Source organism: Taudactylus pleione, unplaced genomic scaffold (genome assembly GCF_031769625.1).
Source record: "Taudactylus pleione unplaced genomic scaffold, aTauple2 ptg000195l, whole genome shotgun sequence".
Taxonomy (NCBI): Eukaryota; Metazoa; Chordata; class Amphibia; order Anura; family Myobatrachidae; genus Taudactylus; species Taudactylus pleione.
In genome coordinates, this window is record NW_028284597.1 from 2,318,383 (window position 1) to 2,340,239 (window position 21,857).

The following is a 21,857-nucleotide window of genomic DNA, read 5'->3' on the forward strand; positions in this document are numbered from 1 at the left end:
TGCTCATTCTACTCAGTTTGTGGGTCCCTCGTGGGCAGCTCGCCGTGGCGCATCGGCTGTTCAGCTTTGCAAGGCGGACGCGTGGTCTTCTGTCTATACCTTTGTTAGATATTATGCATTTGATACCTTTGCCTCTCAGGATGCTACCTTCGGGCTGGGGATTATCCTTTCTACACAGGAGCGTCCCCACCTTTGTAGGTACTGCTTTGGGACATCCCCAAGATATCCTGTGGATACCCTATGGACCCTGCAGTAGAAAATAAGAGATATGGTAAGAACTTACCCTTGTTATCTCTATTTCTATGAAGTCCATAGGGTTCCACAGGACTCCCTCCCTGTCGCACCTGGCTTCATATGGGCTGTGTGACTGGCCACCGGTTTTCCGTCTCTCATTTCTGTGAGTATGGTTTCTTGTGTGTTCCAGTCTTTCTTCTCTCTGTTTAGTCTCCTCCTCCGGCCTTGGCTGCTTACCAACTGAGGTGCCTGTGGCTCGGGGGCAGGGTATAGAGGAGGATGGACCTGTGCTGCAGATGGGCTTTGTTCTGGTCACCGATTTTCCGTCTCCTTCTGTGTGAGAATGTGACTCTTGAGTGTTCCAGACTTTCTTCTCTCTCTCTTTGTTCTCCTCCTCTGGCCTATGGCTTGTTACAAAACTGAACGTGCCTTGGCTCGGGGGCGGGATATATCAGATGAACCCCAGCACATCCTGGGAGCTGCAAAACTTATCTGTGAGGTGCCCGGATGACTGCCACCATCCACCTATACCCCCAAGGTGTCCTGTGGAACCCTATGGACTTCGTAGAAATAGAGATAACAAAGGTAAGTTCTTACCATATCTCTAATTTTTTTTGTTGACCCTCATTTGCCATCTGAGGTCACCGGTAGAGGACAGAGAGGGGTTATGTAATTATCTTGGTATTGAAATTTGCTAAATTTTATTCTATTATTTACATTTTATATCAACTGTTGTTTATCTATTTGCAATAATAAAATTGCATTGCACCTTCCTTCCTGACTGGTCACTGTGTCTGCAAAAGGGGGTATCACTAAGGCTTGCCTCTCTGTCACGGTGTGTCCTGCCTTGACGACAGGGAGATCGGCCACAAGGAAGCCTACCAAACAAACCTGAACCTGGTGCTAGTGGTGCATCACTATAGAAACTTTCAGGGCATCACATGTATGATACCTAACAGCATACTTGCCGACTTTCTGGCTGCTCCTTCCAGGAGGGAACAGCCAGATCGGCAGGAGGGGGGTGTGGCTGGGTGGGTGACGGGCATTTGTGGGCGGGGCGGCGCCACACGATTGCATTATTGCATAAAAAATCAAATAAAATGTATGTGTAGTCCTTAGCAAGCACATCTCTAAGGCTGGCACTGGATGTATGGAATGGCATAAAGCTGGAAAACTTGTGCCACCTTGTAGGATATTTTGAAAAAGCCTTTTGCCCACAGTTTTTTTACATAAATATTTGCAAATGCCTTTTACTGTTTTGCAAACAGATATTATTTGCCAATAAGGTGATCTCAGGACCCTCTGCAGAGCATTGTTGCAGTGAGAAAATCACAAAACATTGCCTAGTTGAACCCTGTCCATATACGACCTATCAATCAAAATAATACACCAACCAATTTTATAGAAAAGAAACAAAAACATTTTATTGTAAATGCAACGATTATTATAAATCCTGGAACTGATGGTGGAACTTGCAGTTTCAGCGGGCAGCCTGGAACTAATGGTGGAACTTGCTGTGTCATTGCATAGCCTGGACCTGATGTTTGTGATGGCACACAGCCTGGAGCCAATGGTGAGGCTTACTGTGTCGGCGAAGAGCCCGGAACTGATGGTGGAGTTTGATGGTAGGCTGTCTATGTGCTTTCCTGTCCACCCTCAGCTATGAGATCGACAAAGGTCTGGATGAAAAAATGGTGGTCAGCATGGAAGCGCAGCATCTTTGTGCTCATGAAATCAATAATATAGAGGCAACGGTTCCAAAAGTCTTCCTTCGAGCTTTCCACTAAGAATGGCTTCATTGGATAGGAGGTCTCACTACCCACGTAGGCATAGGATATATAAAGACATGTGGATAGAAATGCCAGTAATTTTTGCTCACTGTCCAACTCTGATAGAACGAACTCTTGGCAGAGCATGTAGAGGAACACTACATTGGTCGGATTGATGAAGCCTTCTTCCTGCCAGTATCCAGTGAGAGACATGTCTATACTTGTCATCCATAGAATTATATCTGTAGGTGACAGATTGTTCAGCTGGTGACACCTTCTACAGATGAACTCTGCAAAACAACTCAGGAGCTCGCTGGTGGATGCAAGCATCATTGTGCATTTTGGACTCGTGCACACTTTCTGGTCTTCAGCTGACTCAAAGACATTAGATGCAGGCTTCTTAGCAAAAGTATTGGGTGAGGCCTGTGTGAAGGTTGTTAAATCCACACAGGATAGAGAATGCTTCATACTTTCTCTGATGAGGTGGATAACATTGGTTTCACCGTTTCTGCATTGTCTCCTTTTAGTCATAAATCGCCTTAAGCGCCAGATGAGCGAATGTCTTTCAACTCTTCCAGTCTCGCTGTTCTCGACAGCAGCATGATGGGTCCCATCTGATGCATCTTCCTCAGCCTGACCTGCCTTGCGGTAGCATCGGAATGGGATACAATTCCACATTCCTATTCTTAATCCATGGTACCTGCAAGCAGAAATGTCTGCAGGAAGCAAATTTGGATTCGGTCTGTGATCTGTGGTCGCTCTGACTGCAGCAGGCAATCAGATAGGCACAATCCGTTTTCAGCACTTTGTGAAAGAAGCTGCCCGTTTGTAGACTAGGCAGCAACTGAGTCCAGGACGCTGTTGTCAGAGATGCTCTGCTTACAATGGGCATTGTGACACGGAATGATGACTGTGATGCGTTATTTATGCTAATGAGCTACTGATAACATCTAGTTAATTCAAAAAGTGATGTAATGTGCTGGTCAGGTAGCAGCAGAAAACTATAGTAAACCAATGTAGCACTGATTATCTATGTACAGTGTGTAAATATTAAGTGTCAAATAATTTTCTGATTTTCTAATTATCACGTTAGACGATTTTTTTAACGATATTGCCGATAATGTCACATTGTAATGACAATTTTGTTTAATCGTCTAGTGTGTACGTGATATATTGTTAACGATGAGCGATCCTGCGAGTCATTAACAATATCCCCAGTCGTCTTTATGTGCAGTACAATCTGGGGACATATTGGCCCTGATTCAGAGCCGGACGCAAGTGGCTGCTCGTTCGCTCCGAGCGATGTTTGCCCAACTGCGCATGCGTACGGATCGTAATACGCATGCGCGAACCACTCAGTGCGGCCGAAAATCGTGTGCTCGCAAAATAGCGAATGCCTGCTATTTTGAGTGACAGAATGAGGCGTATGTGGGTGGTAACAGGGGAAGGTGCTTGAAAACGGGGAGTGGAGATCCGATCGCAGGCGTGCTTAAAGGTCAAAACGGGCGTTTTATGGGTAGGCATATTTAAAACAGCAGCGTCATTGACCACATCACTGGGTTATTTTATAGCCAGAACTGCTCGCAAAATTGTGGTAGCAAACACCAGCCCCAAGAATAGCGAGCAGTTCATACCCTGGTCGATGTACTCGATTAATCTAATAAATAGCGGACATGACGTAGGATGCGAGCGGCCAGGGGGCGTATTTTTCAAATAAACGTCCGCATGTTTTGTTCGCTCGTTCAGACATAGAGGCGTGAACAGACCGCAAACAGCGAATGGTTCATTTGAATAGCCACCCCTTGTTTTAGAACGAACGACCGCAAATAGCGAGTGGCTCTGAATGAGGGCCATTGTTAGCAATGCCGTGCTGCCGAACGCAGCATGGCCCTGCTCCCCCCCCTGCCGTCGTTCATCGTTGCCGGCATTGGCAAGTGTGTATGTATATACCGATATGTGTGTACCCACCTTAAGTCTGTGGCACCCAGGTAGCAAAATCCATTTGAGTAAAACATTAACTTATAGTTTTTGAAATCCATTATAGCAATTACCTAAATCATTATCTCTGAGGTTCTGTGTGAGATTTTTATTTAATCCTAATAAACTGAAACCTCTTATAACAAGCCGCTATTAAACCAAGATCCCATGAAGGGGGAATCTATTTACATTTCACTGACCAATAGAAAGTCTAATTTCTGTTGGCAGAGATTTGTCCTGACTGTGGGCCTGATTCAGAGCCGGACGCTCTGACAGAGTGCTCGCTCTGAATCAGGTCCAGCCCTCTGGTTTTTTTGAGCAGCCTCCTGGCCGCTCGCATGGCTGTGGGTGACCACCCACAGCTATAGCGAGCGGCCAGGAAGATGGTCAAGAGCATCGCGACCATCGGGCTTGCGTCGAGACCCTTGTGGTAGGGTCTCATTGCCGCAAGCCCAAGAGTGCTTTCGGCTCTAATAGAGCCGAAAGAACTCCCACTGACATCACTTGTGATGTCAGTGGGGCCAGCCCCAGATGGTAGGCGTTTCCCATGGGAACGCCTCCGTCTGGGCAGCCATGCCCCCGGCCTGCCCACCAAAGGGGGCGTGCTGTCACTCAACATCGACAGCACGCCCCCTTTGGTACGAGACCCGGAGAGACAGTTTGCCCGTCACTATCCGGGTCTCGCACATGCGCACGACAGAGCCGGCTCCGTCGTGCGCATGCGCACTGGGCCACCATCGACCCGCTTGCGAGCTCTCAGCACTCGCGAGCGGCTCTGAATCAGGCCCAGTGTTCTCTGTGTCTGCTTTAGCTTATACAACTGGACCCATTACCTTAGATATTGGCCGAAGGTGAAGGTAAGTAGATCTGCTTGCCGGCTAAAACTGCATAATTACAGTGAGTTTTATGTCCAGACCATGCCTTGGCTTTGTCACCATAGTTGGGCAGCAAGATCACCCTTCAGCAGCATCTGTTTTCACAGAGCCATAATTATACAGCGATGTGCCCTGATGTCTCCTCATCCAGGGGCACAGCTGTACACAGTAGAGGTGCAAATGAAACTGTCTGCTCTTGGATAGCACCGCGTTTGTGTTTTAGATTCACATTAAGACCATTAATTTGCCGTTCATTGCTATGCTGGGGTTTCCTTATTCGTTTTTTTATTGTTTGCCTTCTCCTGAACTCAATGCCAGGATGAAGGTTAAATGAATCATAACCAGTGCGTGGTAGATTTTACCTAGGAGCTGCTGGGCCACAGCCCTTCCAGTAAAATCCACCACCCATAGTCAGTAACCAGTGATCTCCCATTCTGTGCACTGGCAGGTTTGAGCATTCCCATTAAAACACTCTTTGTTAATCACAGTTCGGGCAGGCAATCCCAAGGGGGAGGTGTTTCCTGGGATGGCAAAGGGAGGAGAGGGATGATGTGGACTGCAGACCCCCCGGCCAGACAGGTAAGGAGCCGCTGCTGGTTATAACCCCTGCTGAGTAATCTATTAAATAGCAAGTTGATTTGTTGACTGCATATTCACAATCGCTACAGATACGATACACATGTAGGAATTGAGAAAACGGAAGTCCTCTCTTAAGGGGTTCTGGATGATGACTTCTTGCATCTAAGAAGCTGTCAGTGTCCTCCTGGCCAATAGGAAGATATACCCCTGCGTATCTGTCTTCAAATTAATGATCCAAATGATTCCTCTCCAAGGCAGCTATTTTTTCTCTGACTATTTTCAGTTCCCTGGAACCTTCTTCTATTACAAATAAGATAAGATCAAATGAGCATTTGTTGAGTATGGACGCCCATTTCCTACAAAAGTCTTGATTAAAGCATCTGATAGTCGGAATGTTCCGTATCCTGAACCCGTGGGGGATCTTTTTTTCTCTGTAATAATCAGAGAGACTTACCCCGTGCAAAACATTGTCTGTTTCTTTCTTGCGTAGTCTCAACAGCTGCAAATAGCCTTGTACAGCAGTGAGAGAGCCTCCTGAGCTGCATAGATTTTCTTTAAAGAAAATGTTATTAGCATCAAAATCTGAATATGAAAACAATTCTCCCAGTGGAAGACAAATGTTGGTAAGCTAACTAGATCTGGGAAAAAGTATAAGATTCGATTTTCTCTGACATGTACTTCTCGTTTCGTGGTATACTACATCAAATGCCCCTGTTGACAGTTGTACGTAGGCAAGACTTCCAGAATGTTTAAAGAAAGGATGGCCCTTCATTGATCCTCCATAAGACAAGTCCTACAGTAGATGGCAAGGGTTCGGATTTGCCAGTGGCAAGGCATTTTAAAGAAAATCAACACAATTTGGCTAGTCTTAAATATGAAATGATCGACTGGGTATCTCCAAACCAGATGGACGGCAATAGAGACAAAACCCTGTTATAGAAAGAAGCCTTTTGGATCCATGAGTTACAGACCGTTCATCCTTTAGGTCTTAATTAACAACTGTCACTTGCCCGTTGTCTATAGAAATTATTCCTTTGTTCTTGTTTGACTAACCCTTTAATACAGTTACAATTTTCTCCAGGGGTATTTTCAAATTCTGTCCTCAAGGCACGCTAACAGTCCAGGGTTTCAGGATAACCATGCTAGGGCACAGGTGACTAAATTAGTACCTCAGGACCTCATTCAGAGCCGCTCGCTATTTGCGGTCGTTCATTCCAAAAAAAGGGGTAGCTATTCAAATGAACCGTTGGCTCTTTGCGGTCTGTTCACGCCTCTATGTCTGAACGAGCGAGCAAAACTTGCGGTCGAAATTTTGAAAAATACGCCCCTTTGCCGCTCGCACCATACGTCATGTCCGCTATTTATTTGATTAATCGAGTACATCGAACAGCGTATGAACTGCTCACTATTCTTGTGGTTGGTTTTTCCTACCACTATATTGCGAGCAGTTCTGACTATAAAACAACCAGGTGACGTGGTCGATGACGCTGCTGTATTAATTATGCACACCCTTAAAACGCCCGTTTTGACCTTTAAACACGCCTGCGTTCTGAATTCCACTCCCCGTTTTCAAGCACCTTCCCCTGTTACCACCCACATACGCCTTATCCTGTCACTCAAAATAGCAGGCATTCGCTATTTAGCGAACTAACGATTTTCGGACGCACTGACTGGTTCGCGCATGCGTATTACAAACCGTACGCATGCACAGATGTGCGAACATCACTCGGAACGAACGAACGGCCGCTTACGAGCGGCTCTGAATGAGGCCCTCAGTCTTTTGATTGTACCATCTGTGCTCAACCATGGATATCCTTTAAACTTGGACCATTATGGTGCCCTATATGACAGATTTTGGGAACCTCTGAGCAGACTTTCCACCCATTCACTCCCAGTCACCGCAGCAGCCCAGATTCCTGTCCCTGCATGTGCTATTTGATACATGCCGGCAGTACAGTCATAGACTGCAATGCGATATTGGGCGCTAATATCATGCCCAGATTGCATTGAGAATGTGATTATTGATTCAGGGGCCCATTAATGACATTGTAGAGATTGGGTATATTTGCTGTTTGTTTGCTCAAGGAAACCTGTATTTACTAATGGTTGGATTTTGTGATTACTTCTGTCATGGCCCAGCACTTGGTACCTCCTCTACATGAGTAATTTCATTAGAAGTTTCTCTCTCTCCTATCTTAAATGTGCTAAATATTTATATAATGTAGCTCCTGTCCTCACCTCCTCTCACCCACTTGAGTTTCCATTATTATACCTGACTGCTATACAGCACACATCATACTTGAATACTTCCTCGGAAGTTGCGGGGGGCTCCCGATTTATCAGGTGGCCCCCTGCACCTCTGGAAGAGTAGGCAGATCTCCTGCATCCTGCCCACTTCCTAGTGATGGGGAGATTTTACGGAGAATTTGCAGCCCCCTCCCTGCGGACCCATGAATAGCAGCCTTTTCCTGTGAAGGGGTGGAGCCTAATGACGTCTACAGTTAGCCCCCCCCCCCTCGGAGCTTTGAAAAGTCGGTAAGTTTGTTATATTTGCTAACTCTCCCTGATATAGTAGCAATCTCTCTGACTCCTTGAACTCTCTCTAAATCTCCCTGATTGCACCTTACCCCTATTTTGTAGCTGTTATATACTTGACAAATCAGAGATATAAACATTTAAATGGTATAATCAGTGCCATTTCCCTGCATTGGTTATAAGGCACAATGATCCCTACAGCTACATGCATTTCATACTTACCTACTCTCCCGAAATGGTCGGGGGCCTCCCGAAAATCGGGTTGCGCTCCCGACTACCCAGACGACTAGGCAAGTCTCCCGGAACCAGCCGCAGCCAGCCCGATCAGATGACGCGATTCATGTTAAATCGCATCATCGAAGCCCCCCCCGCTGTACAGTGCCTGTATTATGGTCTCTGCACAGCGGGGCCACAATGACGCGATGGAGTCACCACGCCCCCCGCTCCGGTCACCTGCTGTGTACAGAGCGTCGACCAGGCTGTCCCCTCCCGGAAGGGACAGCCTAAAGGTAGGCAAGTACGATGCATTTTTATATAAAGTTTCTCTTGGCCACTTATATGGAACCCATTGTAAAATACAAAAGATATGCAAGCCCAGAAAAGTGTCAATGTATTTTGATCAATAAGTAGACCTAATGGCCGGTACACACTAGACAATATGTTGTCCAATCTGGCAGGATTGGATGACACGTCGGCAGAATCGTCTAGTGTGTACAATCATCGCCAGTGACATCGCCGGAATGCAGCATGGACAGGACACACACAGAATGTTGTAATATGTTACTGAAATAGCACACCAACAGGCTACCCTCTTTTATCCTTTTACATATAGCGATTGGGTAGGTCCTCTTTGGCCTAAGTAGCATCCACATCCTGGCTTGGCAAAAATAAAATAACAATACTTAACTTGTCCTAAGGGACCTTGACACGAATGACAGGCATACAGCCTGAGCTTGAAAAGTATGGGTACCGGTGCCTGCTCAATGAATCTGGTAGGCGTCGGGACCGGCACATGCACATGAGCAGCAGTGGTGCCACGCATGCGCACGCTTAACAGCATTGTTTGCAGCCCCGAGAAGCCCTGTAGAGCTGCCCGAAAGGCAGAGCAGTGGCTTCTACTGGAAGCCGCTCTCTGTTGATCGCAACCCGGACTGGCAGCCCCAGGGGGAGGAGACACCTCCCCTTGGCTGCCTGTCTTCAGCGTGAAGCCACCTCCAGTCACAGTGAAGCCAGTGCAGTCACGGTCTGCACTGGCTCACTGAAGTGGCGGATTTTACTGGGGGAACTGCAGCCTCACAGCCCCTAGGTAAGAAACTTTTCACTATGATCAAATTGACAATGAGGAGAATCATCGTACTGCTGAAAGTCCTGTCAGGGCACATTAGGCTTGATAACTTGCAATTAAATGTATGTAATTTACAATGGTAATCCTGTTGATCTGGATATGGAACTAGCCAAATTGCATTTTGGCGATATATAGGTCCTATATACTTTACCTCCCAATATAGATCAGGACACGGGGCGTGTCCACGTAATGGAGGGACATGACTGTTTTGTTGGAAGGATGTGATCCATGCTGTATCCCTTGTGTTTACATGCCAGGCATTGTGTCACTGCTGCAACCTGCAACTTGGATCCCAAGTGTTCTACTGCTCATTTGCGGCATCCCTGCGCGTCTTCTCTGTCTTTCCTACTCAAGAAGAGGACATGCCCCTGAGTGTCTTGTAATACCAGAGACTGTGCCACATATACCAGAGACTGCCACACAGTGCAGGCAACACAAACCTGTGGCGTCACACAAGGGGTGCAGGCCGCACCCGGGTGTCACCCACCGAGGGGTAAAACCAAAGTGCCGACTCCTCCACAGTGACAGGAGACGGGTCCTGCACTGTAGCATTACATGCAGCACTCTGCTGCTGACACAGTGTGGGAGTCGATACTGATCCCCGGGGGCAATCCGTACCTCCGGGATCACCGCGGGGAGGGATGCCACTGCCACAAACCCCACTATCTCACCACCGATTACTGTGAATGGGCTACTGCAACCATATACAGGTGTGTGCTGCTCCATCACCTGGATTAACCATGAAGCTCTTGGCTGCACCTGACTTGTACTACTATATGTGCACACCTGCATTAACCCTGTTTTACCCGGCATCCTGGTATCTGCCAGTCAATTCACAAGAGGTGGTCCAGCCAAGCCACCCAGGGCATGCTTAGTGCTAAAGTGTGCTAGGACGACTCTTATGGTCTCTCTCCAGTGGCCCTCCTCTTACTCTTTGGCTACTGCATGCACCAATGGTACGTGCGTGCTCTGCAGAACATCATTGAATGAATGGAAATATCACCTACCCACTCCCTGTTCAGGACAATTCAGTCCTAATCGTGAGAACAAGACAGAGCCCTCAAATAGTGACTGTCCCACTGAAATCGTAATGGTAGAAAGATACGATTGTGACCTTTAAGATCACGTTATGTTAACAAACCCTGTAGGATAGATGTACATGCTGGTTTTGACATATAGGGCCTGATTCAGAGCCGGACGCTATTTGCGCTCGCTCGTCCAGAAAATAGGGGTGGCTATTCAAATGAACCGTTCGCTGTTTGCGGTCTGTTCACGCCTCTAGGTCTGAACGAGCGAACAAAACTTGCCGTCGTTTTTAGGGAAACTATGCCCCCTGGCCGCTCGCATCCTACGTCATGTCCGCTATTTATTAGATTAATCGAGTACATCGAACAGGGTATGAGCTGGTTTTTGCTACCACAATTTTGCGAGCAGTTCTGGCTAAAAAAAAAAACAGTGACGTTGTCAATGACGCTGATGTTTTAATTAAGCACACCCATAAAACGCCCGTTTTGACCTTTAAGCACGCCTGTGATCGGATCTCCACTCCCCGTTTTCAAGCACCTTCCCCTGTTACCACCCACATACGCCTCATTCTGTCACTCAAAATAGCAGGCATTCGCTATTTTGCGAGCACACGATTTTCGGCCGCACTGACTGGTTCGCTTATGCGTATTACGATCCGTACGCATGCGCAGTAGGGGCAAACATCGCTCAGAGCGAACGAGCAGCCACTTGCGTCCGGCTCTGAATCAGGCCCATAGTTTTAAAACGGCAATAGTAATGCAATCTAAACTCAACTAGTTTAGCACACCTTCCTATTGTCAGCTTTCACAAATGTCAGCACAGCAAACTAAATATAGAGGGGTATACCTCATTTACGAAGCGCACTTGACTTCCATTGCAAATTATTTAGATTTGGTGGCGAATTATCAAACGGTGAAAAATAGCATCGCCAGCAAAGCCAAGTGTTGTCATCAACGATTGGACTACTGAAACCAGAAAAATAAAGAGCTTTACAATTTCTAAAGATTTTTTTTAGTTTTTTTTAACTTTTAATCACTTTTTGCTATTAATTTGTGGAAATTAAACCCCAAATCTGGGCTTTCAGGTCCACTGCACATGTGCAAGTTGTCCAGCTAGTAAATGCATGCGTGCATCGGCAAAGAATGGCCCAGGGTTAGATCACCACTTTAGGCCAGTACAATATTTTCTTGATAGATTGCATCAATATGAGATTTTTATTGCGTCAAAAAAAAAAAAAATCCACATCACCGCTCTTTTAAAAATATGTCCCTTAGGGCGGGATGTACTAAACATCGCCTCCACGATGCGGTACATCCCGCCTCTGTTCAAATACGTGCCGTGGTTGATTACCACGGTATGTACCCGATAATAGCTGTCCTTTGCAATGACCCCGGACAGAGAGACTTCCGCAGAACGCCGCTGGGGGTGATGGGATAAAACCCCCGTTTTTGGTAGATTTAGTACATCCCGGCCTTAGTGTGCCTGGATAGTCTGCACAGCTCGTATCATAGTACATGTCTGCTATTCCCTTTTGGTAATGCCTTTTCAAATTAGTAGTGCACTTAGGTCTGGAGACATGAAGATCTGTACTTTGCATAAGTGTAACCTTCCCACCATGTGCATAATGAAGCTTTCCTCCCTCTGTGATGTCTTATGATGTATATAATTAGACAGGGAGCAGGGAATTGGTATGAAATACCGCCGGCCGCATGCCGGCAGTTCAATTCCCGGCAGCGGCAGCCCGACATTAGCAGAGATCCCCGCAGCGGAAGCCCGACAGCGCTGGAAATCCCGATCGTGGATAGGTAAGTATTGCCTAACCTAACCCTCCTTAGGGGTGCCTAACCCTAACCTCCCCCCCAAGTGCCTAACCCTAATCCCCCCTCTAAGTGCCTAACCCTAACCACCCCCTTCCCTGCTGCCTAAACCTAAGTCCCCCGGGGGGGTGCCTAACCCTAAGTCCCCCCCGGGTGCATAACCTTCCCTCCCCCTGGCCTAACCCTCCCGGGGGAGTGCCTAACCCTAAGTCCCACCCCCCGGAGCCCTATACCTAACCCTACCCCCCCGCGCGGCTGTCCGCACGCGGCGCCCGGCATCACTACGATCGGGATGCCGGGCGCCGGTCTCCCGGCGTCGGGGAAATGCCGGGATATATATGACAGTCGGGGAGCAGCAGAGGCGTCCAGGTTCATGACATTTTACATTCTGCCCCTTCATCAAATAAATAATTTTTGTTTTCTGTTAAAATACTGCTAAGTTTGGCCATAATGATAACTTAGGCAAATCACAAGTGAAAGGGGAAATCCTGGTATTTCTGAGTACTATATTGTCACACTGTCTACCATCGCTCCAGACTGCGGGGACCCGATTAGGAAGCCTGCACAGTCTGCGCCTAACCGCTACAAGAACAAGCGGCTACTGGGATTTATACCGTCAATTCACCCTGCTGCAAAAATGACATCATCTCCCCGTGACACTTGGGAACTCTGCTTGGATACGTGACTACCTGGTTGTCACTGCCCCCCACAGGGTAGAGATGGCGGTTTCACCTTAGTGAGAGCACAAGGACGCCAGCATTTTACAAGGACCCCGGAGGCAGCTGCAGCAGGGAACAGACTGATCAGAGACTTGAGTGTACATGTTGCCGTGGTAAGCAGCCTGGAATATTTGGCCATCAATAACACATTATCTCATTGGAACATATGTAACCATATTGTTGCTACTTAGTGGAGACACAGTTACCATCTTATAGAGAGATCTCTCCACACCCAGGGGCAGAACTATGGGAGACAATGGAGGCGCCTGCCGCCAGGCTCCAGCTCTGAAGGGGCACCTCTTCCATTGTCCACAACATATTCACCCCACTTAGGGCTGTAACTATGTACCCGGAGTGTACCGTCACGGCCACCCAATACATGGCACCCCTTCCCGGCACCTGAGAAGCCACCATACACTAGTGGAGAGCGCCATGTCACACCATCAGCTGCTGTCTTCATCTATAGCCTGTCTGCATGCAAATTGCTACATTACAGTGACGGGGGGGCACTAAATTATAACTTGTCTCCAGGCGTCTGGGATGAACTTACGCCACTGATCCCACCTATACCAATACCTCCAATGTCTTTAAAACAATTGTTTCCACTGTTTGGAAATTTGTGGCATGGTGATGCAGGATTATCTGCTTTAAACTTTGACATCTATAGGACATTTATACTCTAATACTCTCCAAGACATAAATTGGATTTGAGTAAGGGTCTTCTGGTGATGATATTGGAATCCATTATTTGATTTTTCTATATATACATATTTTTATGTCATTTTATAGCTTTTCACTATAATGCTGTGACCCATGCATTAATGTTATTTATCAAGTAAATACTATAATAATTTGTATTATTTTTTTGTATTGTTATTGCACTTCATAATATTGTCGACTCAGCGCAGTAATAAAAGTATCATTTCTGAGTACGTCACTTTTGTGTGTGAGTGAAGGTTTTATTTAATTTCTCAAAGAGCGCCTAGAAATGCATTTCTATATCAAAAAAACAATTTGACAGTGCAAAATGAAAATATATCTCCATAAAAGTATAGAATGGGATCAGAGGACCTCCAGATCTGAGCTGGAAGAAGTCATTTTGTAAAATGTAAATGGCTGTAGCCTGTACGCAGTGCCTTGGCCAGGGGGGTGCAGGAGGAATGAGCACCCCCCGTGCTGAAAAAATCTTGAAGATTGCGCTTATGCATTTGTAGTTGATCGTGGCTCCCTGACACCTGGGCTCAGTGACATGTAGGCTGCAGCTGCACACAGAAACTACAAATCCTGGCAACCCCCTACTGTTTGGGAAGCAAGACTGTGATGATAGCATGTAGCAAAGCAGACGGAGATCTTGTAAGGTGAAGCCCTTCTGCTTTTTTACTTCACAAAGAGGAGACGCATTCACTGGAGAACGGCTGCACAGTATAGATAACTTGCCACCCGTGAGGAGAGGAAAGGGGTCTTTGAGCCTGACGAGAACTGGACAGTCAACAGTGAGAACTTAGAAATCTGTAAAGTAGGACTAAAACTAATTATAAAATTATTTTTAGAAAATATTTAAAAAAATTATAGTTGAATAATTCAGGGCGAAGGAGGTGGAGGCTGTATGAAATGCATGTGGGGAGAGGGCAATAAGCATTATAAGGGGCACATGGAGAGGTAATAGAACAATTGTATGGCTGGCACCTATGCATTATACTGAGGATGCATGCACCTTCATTAATTTCATAATCCGAATGGGCCTGGGGCACCTATTTTTCTATTTTCGTTGCCAGAAGCTGGCTACGCAACATGCAGTATATCCCGCCACACAGCATGATGCATCCATTCCACCACGTCCTATCTCATTTCAGTAGTCACTCTCTGAAAGTTTAATTCAATTCTCCACATAATTAGTTGCCCTGCACCACTTCCATATTTTGCAAGTAAGACATTCACAGGGGTAAATTTACTAAAGGTCGATTTGAGGAGTGATTTAGCACTTCTCAAATCAACTCAAATCGAATTTTTGAAAACCAGTGATTTTGCCAAATTTACTAACATTCGATTTGAAGGTCGATTTGGCTCAAAAATTCGATTTGAGTCAGTTTTGAAGAGTGATTTGCTGTTCGATTTGATAGGTTCATGTCAAATTCGAACGGCAAATCACCCTTCAAAACGACTTGCAAATCCCTGACACACGAACTGCTTCATGCTTTCACTTTCAGCATGAGCAGTTCATTGTCACACAGGTACATGCAGACATCAGTGAGATGCCTGCATGTATCTGGCTAGGAAAAGCATTTAAAGTGTTAAATTAAAAAATATAAAATAAAACGTGAGGTCCCCCCCTTATTCAGAACCAGCCCTGGACTTTGGCAACCCTGTTCTGGTTGACTAAGTATAGGGAAAAAATTATGTAGGGTCTCCCTGTACTCAGTACAACCAGCACAGGGCTATGGGAAGCAGAGCTGGTTCTGGATTTACAGGGAAAACTTTACGTAGGGCCTCCCTGTAAGCTCCAGAACTAACCCTGGACCCTTTCTAACGGGGGGCTGATGCCCCAGCCAGGGGAGCTCTACCCCCCCAGCCGCAGCATCAGCCCTGACCATTAGTCAGTCCAGGCCAGGAATCCCTGGGGAGTTGGAGACCCCTTCAAAAAAAGGGATCTCCCTCTCCAGGGTACCCCTAGCCTGGGCTGATAGCCCGGGGCTATCCACGCCACCCCTGGACGGTGGGTGGCGGGTTGATTGTGAAAGTGTGGTATAAAAATAGATATCAATAAACATTGTCTTTCCAGTAGAACTGCAGGTCTCAGCAAGCCTCCCCCGCATGCTTGTACTTGGAGAGCCACAAGTACCAGCATGCGTGACATTAAGGGCCCACTGGGACTTGTAGTTCATCTGTAAAGAAATGTCCCATAAAACACACACACCTTACAAAGTATAACTTTAATACATACACACACTCACACAATACTCACCTATATTACATTCAGTGGTTCCCTTCTCCAGTAGGCATCCATGGGTTAAAATAAAAAAAGAGAAACCCGACCATCGCTTTAAGGAATGATCAGTCTAACCAGACTGATTATTCCTTCCCGAATGATGCCCATAGATGTGGCTTCATCCTTTGAAGCTCTGTGTCTGTGCGTTCATTGGCTGGGGACCCGCCTCTCAGCCAATTAACGGCTCCTCCATTGTACTCAATGGTGGGAACCACAAGGTTATTAAAGTTTATCCTGCGGTTATGTTTTGGGGGGGGGGACCTCACATTTTTTTTAAACTTAATTTAACTCTTTAGACGCTTTTTACAGTCAGATACATGCAGGCATCTCACTGATGTCTGCATGTATCTGTGTGAATCCGAACTGCTCATGCTCATATCGAAAGCATGAAGCAGGTCTATTGTATTGGGGATTTGAAAAGTGATTTCAAGTCCGATTTTGAGGACGATTTCAAATCGAATGATAGTAAATAAGTGTTTTGTATGTACCAATGTTTTTCCGATGGTCGATTGAGTCCAAAGTCGATTTGAAGTCCAATTTACGTGCGATTTGGCCTTTAGTAAATACTCAAAACCAAAATCGAATCCAAATCGAATGAAAATCGCACCTCAAATCACTCAAAATGCCAAATCGACCTTTAGTAAATTTACCCCACACTCTGCTGACCTCTCCTCAGTGTCTTCAAACTGCTGCTCTTCTGCAAACCTAGGCCCCCTTGTGGTAACTGATGCGCGCTGCTAATTTTGCACTGCCCTCTGCCCATTTGATTTGTGCTTTGTAAATGCAATCCACTGTGATTCTTACTATTTATATATATAATGTTGTTTAATGAAATTCAGACTGACCTCCACATGCTGGCATGGTACTCCGGCAGTACAGTATAATGTTTTAAAAAATTCCATCAGTTTTGTCTCTCTATGGAAAAGTCAGATTAATAACCACTAGACCATAAAAAGTGTATTTGTTCTCTGTCTGTTATTGGAGTCTCCAAACATTTCTGAGAACACTGTAAATTTCAGTCCCGCTGTGAGAGCATTTTGAACTTGCTGAGAAGTCCATCTTCAGAAGATGATATTTGAGAACATCCTAGGCGCAATGAGAGGGCATTGTCACACCAACTGCTTGGAAATTGTATCGACCCCAACTCAGTTTTTTTCATTATTATTTCTTCTATAGTCCTAAAGAGATATTTAACAGTATCCAATTATTATACTAGATAAACGGTTATGTCACCTCTAATACTACATCAAAGTAATTCATAGGCGCATGAAAGAATGAGTCAATCTATAAGCAATCATTCTACATAAAAACAAACTTTTCCGCAAGTTAAATAAATTCACTCATTTATAGTTTCTTCCTATTGCTGTTATAATCATATGCTCATATATTCAAAACATTGTGCTATTTCAATGTATTGACTATATGCAGTGACGTGCGGTGAGATAAATGGCTGGTGAGGCACTGGCTAGTATCAGAGCAAGATGTACAGATACATATATGAACCCGAGGCTTCACGTGGGCATTATACAAAGGTGCAGCAGTATATAGTTTTGGAAATGTAGTGAGTTTTGATCAGGGATGTGCAGAAAAGGTAGACAGGGGAGGCAGTGCCTCACCTGCCATACACTTTTTACTCCATGGTTTTGACTATAAAAATGATTAGAATAATAAAAAGTAGATATTTATAATATTTTCTTTATATTTTTCTTAGAATTTTTATAGTCAAAACTCTGGAGTAAGTATGACAGGAGAGGCTCTGCATCACTTGCCTCACCGGACCACACATCACTGACTATATGAGTACTCTATATGAGCATATGATTGTAACAGTACCTCCTGTCCACCTTACATGTAGTAGTGACTGGTACAGTAGATCATTTACATTGCTATTGGACTAAGCAGATACTGTACGTATACTGTAATACCAAGGCCTTATTAACGTCAAGGCAACAGGGGCGGTCGTCCCGGGGCCTCCACACATAAGGGGCCCCCAAACCCACTTGAGGTTAAAGTGGGCCAGAACGGGAGACAGAACCAGTTCCGCCTCCGGCCCACCTAACCCCACATGCCGCAGGAAGGCTCCATTTGCCAGGTGCCTGCTGAGTTTTTGTTACCAGTGGGTGCCAGGCTCCCCGCAGCTGCAGCTTCGAGGCTGGAGCTCACACCTGAGCTCCGGCTTCTGGCTCCTGTAGTGTGCAGTGCACTATGGGAGCGACGACATGATGTCTCCCATAGTTCCGAGGAGCGCCCAGAGAGATGGACACGGACGTGGGATCTGGACTTAAGGTAAGTATTGTGGGTTTTTTTTCGTGTAAGCGGCTTCACTACAGGGGGCACTTCTACAGGGGGCACTACTACTGGGGGCATTACTATTGGGGCACTACTACAAGGGTAATTACTACAGGGGGTATTACTACAAGGGGCATTACTGCTGGGGCACTACTACAGGGGGCATTACTGCTGGGGCACTACTACAGGGGGCATTACTACAGGGGGCAATTCTACAAGGGGCATTACTGCTGGGGCACTATTACAGGGGGAATTACTATTGGCGGCACTACTACAGGGAGCATTACTATTGGGGCACTACTACTGAGGTCATTTCTACAGGGGGCATAACTACTGGGGCATTACTATTGGGGGCACTACAACAGGGGGCATTACTATTGAGGGAATTACTACTAAGGGGCAGCACTACTGTAGGCTCTTAATAAGGTGCACTACCACTGTGGGCACTGCCACTTCTAGGGGCACTGCATAAGGAGCACCACTACTGGGGGCTCTGCATAAGGGGCACTACCACTACTGGGCACTGTCTGAGGGTCACCACTACTGGCGGCATTGCATCAGAGGGTCAACTACTGTGGGCATTGTGTATAAGGGGAACTGCTGTGTGTCATAACATGAATAAGGGACACAACTATGTGGTAATGTGAATCAGGGGCACTATGGGCCTAATTCAGACCTGCTCGCAAGCGGGTCGATTGTTAGGCAGTGCGCGCGCACTGGCGAAATGACGTCATTGCCGATTCCGGCTTTTCGCCTCAAATTAAATATGGGCCATAGATTCAAACAGCCAACAAAAGAGGTCTATGTACTAACCCTTAGAGAAAAATAAAGTGGTTGGAGATAAAGTATAGACCAATCAGCTCCTAACTGTCACTTTACAGGCTGTGTTTAAAAAAGGAGCTGATTAGTTTAACTCGCTCCAAGGTTTAGTACATAGGCGGTCTATGGGGGGGTTGTACTAAGCCTTGGGGAGTGATAAAGTGGAGAGAGATAAAGTACCAACCAAACAGCTCCTGTCATTTTTCAAACAGCCTGTAAAGTGACAGGAGCTGATTGGTTGGTACTATATCTCTCCGCTTTTTTACTCTCCAAGGCTGAGTACATCTCCCCAATATGGGAGTTAAAGTAATGCAGCTGTATTTAATATACCAGTTGAAAATAAAATGAAATAGTCTACAACTTTATGACCAACAGATAATGAGGCAAAAAGTTGTCTCATGAAGGTCACTGGAACAACATGATATATTTCAGGTCATGATACCCGGACATGTTAGTACTCCACATCCTGCAAAACACAGCAGGTATTTTTTATTCCTGTTTAGATTTCCTGCCGAAACCTTGTTCAAACTGTTTTATTATTTATTGCTCCCTTTTAGTGATGAAAGAAACCCATTTATTCAGTTTTCATAACTGTTCCGCATGTACATAGGAGCTGAGAAGCCTGTTAAAAAATATTCTGAAAATCAATTGGATAATAAAATACTTAATTGATTATATGCTTGTTTGAATGGGCAATAAGCACAGATTGTTCAAAGCCAAGGGAGAGCTGTTTAATTAAACTGAATTTTTTGTGTGTGTATAAAACCTGCAGGGCAGGTTCTGTAGGTAGTAATTGCTTATGTATACCAACATATATTGTTATATCCCACAGTGAAAAGAAATGAAAAAGCTCAGTTTGAATCTGCTGTAAGTTTTCCTTAATAGCTGCATTAGTGGAACTGACATTAACAAAAAAAAAAGAGAACATTGGGTTGAATAACCCAATTAAACAACATTAAACCAAACACCCATCTAAAACGATGAAGCAGTTCTTCATTTCTTAGGGGTGGGGCACTAACTTATTGTAATGTTATATCTTCCATTTTATGACAGATCCATGAGGGCAGCACAATATTTTCTAGCATAGTAGAAATTCCATTTATTCCATATCTAAAAGTCAACTAAGGGCCTAATTCACTACGGATCTCAATATTGCGTTCGCACGCAGTTCAACTGCGACAGCATGCTAATCCATTGGGATCACAATGCAAACTCAGCACTACATAAGGATGCCCACTTTATATTGCACACATCTGTAATACTTAGCAGAATAGCAAAACCATCGGTACAATCGAGGAGTACCATCGCAGCCTCGCGCACACTTGCACAAGCCCTGACCTTAATCAGAAATTGCTAACAACCACGCACGCTATCAGGCCTCACATTGCATATGGCATCACAGAGGTTAATTTATGCACGCCCCTGCAATGACGTGCGAACACACTGGCAACCCTGTGTTTCCCTGACCACCCCTTCCCCCCGTCACCACCCACAAACGGTGCTTCCTGTCAAACAATCTGCGAGGGGTCTGCGTAGCCTCTGCTATCACAGTCCCGAGCACAACAGCTACGCATGAGCAGAAGGCAACAAACGTCCGACTTCGTGCGTAATCGCAGTTGCGTACAGTAGTGAATCAGGCCCTAAGAGAAGTTTTATTAGGCCTCAAAAATATAAATCCAAAATTAACATTCCTCAATCTCGTGTGTTACTTATAATGTATTGTACGGTACATAATGTCAGGACCTAAATTGGAGATGGATGTTAGTTTAACTCACAGGTACACATTTCCGCTTTGTTTCAATTAGAGATGAGTGGTTCGGCTTTGCTGAAAACTGAACACACCCGAACTTAAGGGTTCCGAGTCAAACCTAGTCATGGCTCAGATCATTTTGGGGTTGAACCGAATGGTTTTCTCACCAAGTTCGGAACTTGGATATAAAATCCGTATCATGTTTTGTATTGCATTTAAGTCCCTCCCTCGTCTTGAAAAAGTCTCTGTGACTTGGAGACAAAACGCGTTGACGTCACCAGCTGTTGTATCCTCTTGTCATAGCCTGAGACCTGGTAGCCCGGAGAAAATCTAAGAGTTAGCCGACCGTTGAAATACAGACAGCGGAGCTCCATCCTACGGAGCTAAATACATCAGCCGTTACAACGGCAATACTATCCAAATATATCTACAACTGAGAGAGAGTGAGATTACCACCTGAACCGCTACATACAGCAACTGTGCAGGTGAGCGCATTCACTCACAGGGATACCTAAAAACCTGCTCTGAGGTCATGCTATTGTGCATAGTGCGGTCAACGGAACATGTTGTGTGCTGGGACGCCAGCACAGACAATAGGACTTCTCTTCAATACAGATATTAACAAAAAGACGGCTACTATACATTTAACTTCTCCTAATACGGATTTATAGAGTTTACTATCTACAAGCACACTTGGCACCTTATATCAAGAACTGAATACTGGGGCGGTACACCTATCAAACCTTAACGCAGGTGTCCTAAGGCGAGCTCGGGGAGGACAGAAACCTCCCTTTGAGCAGAAGCTACATTGATTCTAAATAGCAACATTGTATTCACATTTTATGCCAGACTTAATCAATTTATCTATGTTTTATTTTAAATAGTAATATTGTATTTATACTGTTCAGTATATGTCATAATTGTGAGTGTTTGACTGTTTTTTATGCACAAATGTAGTTGTCTACGTTGTAAAATTATTTATTTATCAAACTAGAAGTATATTGGCACAATTTATTGCATACTGATATTGGTTATACGTGACCATAGCGCAGTGTTTGTACTGAAATCCCAACACTTGCTGCTAATTGTCATTGGTTGTTCTTAATTATAGTTTACGAGCGCCAAGAGTTTGGTAGA

The 21,857-nt window shown here is 45.3% G+C and overlaps 1 protein-coding gene across 1 annotated transcript; it reads right to left on the bottom strand.

Annotated features, from left to right (window-relative positions):
• Window positions 1-1,868: 1,868 nt before the first annotated feature.
• On the bottom strand, window positions 1,869-2,693 carry LOC148518939 (cyclin-dependent kinase 5 activator 1-like). The gene has a single exon (XM_088476809.1). The coding sequence runs from the start codon at window positions 2,679-2,681 to the stop codon at window positions 1,869-1,871; it is 813 nt and encodes a 270-aa protein (XP_088332935.1). The 5' UTR covers window positions 2,682-2,693.
• Between the last annotated feature and the right edge of the window lie 19,164 nt (window positions 2,694-21,857).

Bases quoted from the DNA above. Each gene is read 5' to 3' on its own strand.
- LOC148518939 (XM_088476809.1), bottom strand. From the start codon at position 2,681: ATGTGGAATTGTATCCCATTCCGATGCTACCGCAAGGCAGGTCAGGCT.